We start from the raw sequence: 8,134 nt of genomic DNA on the forward strand, positions 1-8,134 counted from the left end.
TTATAGCTGAAATAACATCATCAAAATATTCATTCACACACCAAAGTTTATGTACAGATCACATAGCAACCAAACACACACATCCATGCTATAGAGGGATTCAATCTATCAGAAGATTCTTAATCAGAATACACACTACATCAAATTCAAATACATTTTAAACGTGTATATATATATATATATATATATATATATATATAAAGTCTATTTGCCTAAAATGGATTTGATCCACCAAATGCCTTTGGTGTCTTGGGATCCTTCTTCTGCCCCTGGTGGTGGCGGATCACTCTGTGGAGTCTTGTGGAGTTTGCTCACATCATATCCTTCGTCAATGGCTTTCTGAACAAGAAAATTGTAGATATCTTCATCCAAATGGGTTTTTCTGCATAAAATCTACAATTCATAATTCACCAACGTTAGCTCAGCAAAATCAAATTAACACCAAGCTTTTTAAACTAACTGTAGCAGCAATGCCAACACATAACTTTCAACTTATCAGTATCAGTTTGCAGTAACATTCTGAATTGGTAAAGCTTCAACCTCAGTAATGTCTTGAATTCAAGACCCATTACTCAAAACAAGAATACCCCATTTCCCATTCTTCTCAATATTCATTTAAAGATAAAAAAACATAAATCTTTGACAAAACTTTATCCTCATTGTTTCTCTTTCAAATACAAAACCACCTTTTCAGCACAAAACCCTCTGTCATAGAACTTTATGCTCGGAACTAATACTGTCCAATATTAAACACATTTTTTATTTCCTAATGTGGATTTTGAAGAAACCAGTTACCAAGCAAATCATGGAAAAAAAAAAAGGGTCGAGGAAGATTATGGTTTTCGCTTTTACATTCGAAGATCAGCCTAAGATCATCACAACAACCACCTTCAAATATAAAGAAAAATCACAAGAGTTTTGCAAAGTTAAATACAAACTTAAAATGATTCGTACTATCGACTTAATATAGTTACTAACACCATATCGATCAGCAGAACACAGTAGAAAAACAGAGACAAGAAAAAAATAAATAGCAACAGAAGTTAAATAGGTTTACTTACCCAAAGGTAATTCCTGCTTGGTTGGCCGATCAAAGCATACTGATAATCGTCATCAATGTAGAGGACCCAGTAGTCCCCAGTGACAGGGAAGAGGGGCAAGAAAGGTGGAACATAGAATTTTACCTTTAACTTGGCTTCGTCAGATTTTGGGTCTGCCTTGTAAGCAGTACCCTCTATATAGCCTCTCTTTCCATTAGACCAAGTCTCGTTGAGTACATGCACAGTACCATCTTTGTTAAGGGTATATGTGGCTCTGCTGTTCACACCATCCTTTGGCTGATTACGCGAAGGGAATGAGCCAATCTCGTACCATCGACCCATGTACCTTTCCAAGTCCAAACCTTTCACAACTTTCATCTCTTCCTTCGCCATTACCACCTTATAATGGGAAGTAACACGACACAGAGATCAAACAAACGATGATTTTCTGGGTACTCTCAAGTTGTGCCCTTTTATGAAGTTTCTGATAAGTGTGTCTATACATACATTCGACAGAGGAAACTTGTTTAACAATTCTAGGATAAGCCTAGACATAATAATATCTATAATTATTGTAATGGCTATGATTGCATCATTTCTTTTTTTAGAAGTATTTTTAGGAAAATATAAAACCTTAATCATGATAAATCTAATTGGTAGTTAACGTTGTATATGAAAATTTTGTTTAAATTTTATGAATTTATATGTCACAATTTAAAATATTTATTTTTGTCTCTCGTGTTTGATGCCATCAACTTTATTAGAAGCTTATTTAGAACACTTTAAGGTGAAAAATTGGCATCATAGATATTAATTTTGTTTAAATAATAATATTTATCACTATTATCTTATTTAAAGTGTGTATACAGACTTTTCTAACTCAATTGTGGGTTTCTTGTTTTTTTTTTATATATATTGTCTGTTTGGAATCTTGGAAAATACAGCCTCGTTAAATTTTGGCTTATTACTCCTATGATTTTTATTTTCGTGAAGTGTATTCATTTTGGTTTAATGTTTAATGTTATTCTAAAAAGAATAAATTTTGTTTAATTTGATCTTTTTTTTTGTTAACACTGTTTAAATGATTAAATAGTTAACACAGATAATTCAGGTGTGCATAATAATATTGAGATAGTATTTAATTACTGTCATGCCACAAAAAATAGAGTTTCGTGCCCTATCTCAAAATTAGGATTTTGCAAACCTTCTCCATAACATATTTAAACAAAATTTCCATTCTTTAAAACAACATTGAAAAAAAAAATACGCACTGGATCATTAAACATATTAAGCCTTAAATTTTCTAGTAATTTCCAAAGTCGGCATGTGTAAGCTTAGTTTTTATTTTGAAATGCTTATTTTGATTTTAAAATATATTTTCATTTATTTAAACTAGACCTTAACATTATAAATTGCTTTTAAAATTATACCAGTATGTATAGACAACAACAAAAAAAACAAATGGTTAAGTGGTTAATTTTTTTTCAAATATAAAAGAATAAATTTGATGAATTTATTTCTAAGAATATAGTTTAGCAAATAATAACTTTAAAAGTAGATATTTTTTCTTGTCTGAAAGTCGTGGAAGTGTTTGGACCACGTATTCCATCATATAGAACACTCTAGTATTCTCAAAGGCTTTCTTCTCTCTTTCAATTATTTCTACTCTTTATTAATTTTAAACCCTATAATTCTTTTCCTTTCCATTTTAACAAAAAAAGAAGGTTAAGAGTGTTTTTCTATGTGATTATTTTAATTATTCTCAGTAATAAAATATAATACAAATATTTTCATATTTTCTAAAAAGGAATGATTTATTAATTAGGGTTTTATTCTTATAATAAAATATTAGAATATTACTTTACATTGAAGTAGAAGTTACCCAAACACAATTTTTATCAGCTTTTTTCTGCAGATTGTTTTATACGACGGTTTCAAATAGTTCAATTGACATTTTCTGTTTTTCATTTATTTCTATATTATCATTTTCTTCTTAATATAATTTTACAATAAAAATTATAATGAATTTAAATATAATTTCATCTTTAATAATAATAATATAATTTATTTTCTTTATCAAACACGTGAAAAATAAAATACAAATTTCATATACTTATATATTAAAAATTTATAATGCCACATTAAACAATATTGATACTCAACATTTAATTATGGACATAATATTCATAATTTTTTTCATGTTCAAAAAATAATTTAAGCAGTTAGTAAGTTGAGGTAAAAGATTAACTAAGATCAGTGTTAATATGTTTTATTTATATTTTACGATTCTAAATTTTTTTAAACGCTAAAGTATTTAAATTTCGTATGTTTAATACTTTTAAAATATTTATTTTTTGAAAAGTCTTGAAATAAAATTTCAAGACCAATTGATTTGAGTTGAAATTTCTAAATACTATTGGGTTTTCAATTAGGATTTGAGTTCACCATTTAGAAATACAAAAGAATAAAAGTATTTGAAATTATGAAATTTTACAGACAATTAAAACTTGAAATTTATAACATTATGTATTTATTATGTCCACATGTTAAATGGACGAATTATAGTATCCATACTTATAATAACCTAGTACCTCTTAGTCTCTACTTTACTAAAATACCCTCTTTTACACACACACACACACACACACATATATATATATATATATATATATATATATATATATATATATATATATATATTAAAAAATAGTGAGTGATCTAATTCACATTGTTGGTGAGTGACCTGGTTCACATTGTTGGAGAAAATTTGACATATATCTACATTGGAGAGATAATGTCTCCTTCAGATCAAAGTTTCAAAGTTTAATTTTGATATTATTTTAAAATATTTTTTATCAATCAAGATATTTTATGTATATAAATTTATATCTTTTTCTAACCGAATTGGAATTTTGTTAGTATCCAAAATATATCTAGTCTCAATTTTTATAAACTTTTATATAGATTTTTTAAGATTTTAATAACAATAAAGTTTTTATAACTTTATATATTTTTATATATTTTAATATAATTCTTTTATAAATTTTTAAGGTTAAAATATTTTATTAAATATTTTTAGAATTGTTTTATAAATATCTACAAATATTAAAAAGAATGTAAATATCCACTTTTATATATATATATATATATATATATATATATATATATATATATATATATATATATATATATATATATATATATATATATATATATATATATATATGCTTGAATATGAGAACAAGTATAAAACAAATATTTATCGAACGAAAAGGATAAAAAGCTACTATCTATATCTATTCCCTACCCACTCCCGGGACATTCCAAATCAATCTGATATAAATTCGATATAAGTAAAAACAAAATTCTCGCAAATTTTTATTATTTTTAAGAAAACAATTATAATTTACGTTAAATCTTTTTTTACATTGTAAAAGACAAAAAAATAGTAAACGTAAAAAATCTTATTTATGGTAATATATTTAACTGAGATTTAATGTCTAGTATTTATCTAGAACTAATTCAATTTAATAAAATTATTCTTTTGTAAATAACATGTACTAATTACTCATGTTCAGAAATATTGAAGTTTAAAATTAAAATTAAGCATGGTTTGAGTCGTTTCTTATAAAGATCAATTTTTCCTTGCTAAGATGCTAAGAGAGTTGAAAAAATATGATTCATACCATAACTTCTGCAAAGGTCTAAAAAATTCACTTTCAAATTCTCCATCATGATTTGTATTCTTGAATACAAAATTTATATTTTAAAATGTAAATTACAAAAACACAAAAGATGAAAGTGTAGAAAAGATTTACTTGTCTGAATTTATAAAAAATGACAGAGCAAAGATTAATCTAAAATTTATAGTGATGGGCCATAAATTTAATTTATTTTTATCACAAAGAACGTTTATACAATCTTATATCATCACCAAAATTGTTATATGTCACCACATTTAGTGAAAGAAAAATTAGTAGAGTTGAAGCATATGAAAATTTGCATAGATATATAATCTCAAACATGCAGAACTGCTTTTAGTTAAAAGAGAGTTTGAAGTGAGTAGTTCATACTTAATTTGTTCAAAATTGTAGAGTTACTTTGGAGTTTGATATCTTTACTTACATAGATTTGACTTGTAACTTCAACATCAAAACATTTACACCCCAACGTTTATGTACAAATCAGAGAGCAACCAAACACACACATCCATGCTATAAAGGGATATTCAATCTTTCAGAATACACAATACATGAAATTCAAATTCATTTTAAACAAGGAAAAAATCTTTTTAACAATTTTTTTTTTTACAACTTTTTAATAATATATACGTGACAATTTATGATTGGTCCATTTTAAATATTTATTTAGAATAAATTCAAACAGATCAATAAAATAGTGACATATCCTGTTGTTAAAAAATTTATTAAAGAAAAGTTATTAAAATACCATTATTCTATAAATAAACTCTATTTGCCAAAAAGGGATTTGAACCACCAAATGCCTTTGGTGTCTTGGGATCCTTCTTCCGCCTCTGGTGGCGGATCACTCTGTGGAGTCTTCTGGAGTTTGCTCACATCATATCCTTCCTCCTTCGCTTTCTCAACAAGAAAATTGTAGCTCTCTTCATCCAAATGGGTTTGCCTGCATAAAATCTACCATTCATAATTCACCAACGTTAGAAAATGTCTAGAATTCAAGACGTTAAATATACAGAAAGAAAATAATATTTTAACACTATTTTGACACCGCACATGTATTAAAATATAATTAGACGATTTTAAATTAAAAAACTTAGATAAAGGTATATTTAAAAGGAAAAAACTAAAATTTTTTTTAATTTGAAATCGTGAAACCATATCTTAACACGTGTAGTGTCAAAAATAGTATTAAAATATCATTTTTCTATTAAAAGTATATATATATAAAGTTAAAGGATAATGATATTTAAACAATATTCTTTTGACAACATTTGAATATTGATTATGTGTCAATCTGTAATTGATAAAAAATTACTCTACAATAAAAATTACTTCACAATGATGTTTATTATTATTATTATTATTATTGATTGTGGAGTAATTTTTTATCAATCACATATTAACATATAATTAATATTCAAATGTTCTAAAAAAATGTTCTCCAAAGGTTTTGTATCACAAACTTAATATAGTGAGTAACACCAGCTCCATAGCTCCATGTCGTGAAACTTTACAAGATATATAATTTTCGACCAGCAGAACACAGTAGAAAACATAGACAACAAAAAATATAGATAGCAACAAAAGTTAAATAGGTTTACTTACCCAAAGATATTTCCTGGTCGGTTCGCCGATCAAAGCATACTGATAATCGTCATCAATGTAGAGGACCCAGTAGTTCCCAACGACAGGGATGATCGGCAAGAAAGGTGGAACATAAAATTTTACCTTTAACTTTGCTTCATCAGATTTTGGGTCTGCCTTGTAAGCAGTACCTTCTATGGAGTCTCTCTTTCCATTAGACCAAGTCTCGTTCAGCACATTCACAGTACCATCGTTGTTAAGGGTATATGTGGCTCTGGTGTTCACACCATTCTTTGGCTGAAAAAACGAAGGGAATGAAGCAATCTCGTACCATCGACCCATGTACCTTTTCAAGTCCAAACCTCTCACAGCTTCCATCTCTTTCTTCGCCATTACCACCTTAAACTGGGAAATAACACAAACAAACGATGATTTTCTGGGTACTCTCAAGTTGTGCCCTTTTATCAGGTTTCTGATAAGTCTGTCTATCCATATATACAACAGAGGAAACTTGTTTAACAATTCTAGAATAAACCTAGACATAATATCTATAATTATTTTCATGGCTATGATTGAATCACTTTTTTTATAAGTATTTTTACCAAAAGAAAATACCTTAATCATGATAACTTTAATTGGTAGTTAATTTTGTCTATGAAAATTTTGTTTAAATTTTATGAATTTATATGTCGCAATTTGAAATATTTACTTTTGACTCCATCGACTTCATTAGAAGCTTATGTATAAAACACTAAAAATTAAAAATTGGCATGACAGATGCTAATTTTGTTTAAATAATATTTATCACTATTATGTTATTTAATGTGTTTAAATAAAAGATTTTTGCTAACTTAATTGTGGGTTTCAAATTTGTCTCCTCTTTTTTTTTTTTTTCTTTTTATAGTGCCTGTTTGGAATATTGGAAAATACAGCCTCATTAAGTTTTCTAGTAATATTCAAAAGTAGTCCTGTGTAAGCTTGATTTTAATTTTGAAATGTTTATTTTAATTTTAAAATAAATTTTCATTTAATTAAACTGGACCTTAACGTTATAAATTGGCTTTTAAAATTATATCAGTATGTATAGACAGCAACAACAAAAAAGAAACAAATGGTTAATAGGTTAATTTTTTTTTTCAAATATAGAAGAATAAATTTGATGAATTTATTTCTAAGAATATAGTTTAGCAAATAATAGCTGAAAAAAGTAGATACTTTTTATTCTCTTATTCCAGATTTTTTTAGAATAAACAAAAGGATTGGACTAAGAAAGTCGTGGAAGTGTTTGGACCACGTATTCCATAACATAGAACTTTCTAGTATTCTAAAAGGCTTTGTTCTCTCTTTCAATTATTTTTGCTCTTTATTAATTTTAAATCCTATAATTGTTTTATTTTGCATTTTAAGAAAAAAAAGAAGAAGGTCAAGAGTGTTTTTCTATGTGGTTATTTTAATTATTCTCAGTAGATAAAAAATAATACATATATATTCATATTTTTCTTAAAAAAATATTTATTTATTAGGGTTTTATTCTTATAATAAAAGATTAGAATGTCACTTTACATTTAAGTAAAAGTTACCCCAAACACAATCGGTATAAGTTTTTCCTGCATATTGTTTTATTACAGTTTGCTCAATTTTCATGAGGTTATTTTTAACTTTGAATTAAATAAATCAAAACTATTCTTTTATGAATAAACTATTAATTTAATAAATTTATAATTATTTTATGGGAAGGCTTAGAGATATAATAAACTTATAACTTGGATTAGATTTAGTATTAATGTCATCATAACTTGTTAGAGTTTT

At 26.4% G+C, this 8,134-nt stretch overlaps 2 protein-coding genes across 2 annotated transcripts; both read right to left on the reverse strand.

Annotated features, from left to right (window-relative positions):
- Nucleotides 1-1,560, reverse strand: LOC106757108 (temperature-induced lipocalin-1-like). Its single transcript, XM_014639695.1, has 2 exons — nt 1,062-1,560; nt 1-393 (listed from the first exon to the last, which is right to left on the reverse strand). Exons 1-2 carry the CDS (start codon nt 1,431-1,433, stop codon nt 205-207), a joined length of 561 nt encoding a protein of 186 aa, XP_014495181.1. The 5' UTR covers nt 1,434-1,560; the 3' UTR covers nt 1-204.
- A 3,825-nt stretch (nt 1,561-5,385) lies between these two features.
- Nucleotides 5,386-6,808, reverse strand: LOC106757259 (temperature-induced lipocalin-1-like). The gene is made up of 2 exons (XM_014639891.2): nt 6,347-6,808; nt 5,386-5,695 (listed from the first exon to the last, which is right to left on the reverse strand). The coding sequence occupies exons 1-2, from the start codon at nt 6,716-6,718 to the stop codon at nt 5,510-5,512; spliced, it is 558 nt and encodes a 185-aa protein (XP_014495377.1). The 5' UTR covers nt 6,719-6,808; the 3' UTR covers nt 5,386-5,509.
- Nucleotides 6,809-8,134: the final 1,326 nt, after the last annotated feature.

Source organism: Vigna radiata, chromosome 3 (assembly GCF_000741045.1).
Source record: "Vigna radiata var. radiata cultivar VC1973A chromosome 3, Vradiata_ver6, whole genome shotgun sequence".
In the NCBI taxonomy this organism is placed as follows: Eukaryota; Viridiplantae; Streptophyta; class Magnoliopsida; order Fabales; family Fabaceae; genus Vigna; species Vigna radiata.

Excerpts from the sequence above, each read along its gene's own strand:
- LOC106757108 (XM_014639695.1), bottom strand. The coding sequence starts at position 1,433 with ATGGCGAAGGAAGAGATGAAAGTTGTGAAAGGTTTGGACTTGGAAAGG. Across the intron at positions 394-1,061 it reads CAAGCAGGAATTACCTTTGG|ATTTTATGCAGAAAAACCCA; the intron begins GTAAGTAAACCT and ends TATGAATTGTAG.
- LOC106757259 (XM_014639891.2), bottom strand. The coding sequence starts at position 6,718 with ATGGCGAAGAAAGAGATGGAAGCTGTGAGAGGTTTGGACTTGAAAAGG. Across the intron at positions 5,696-6,346 it reads CGACCAGGAAATATCTTTGG|ATTTTATGCAGGCAAACCCA; the intron begins GTAAGTAAACCT and ends TATGAATGGTAG.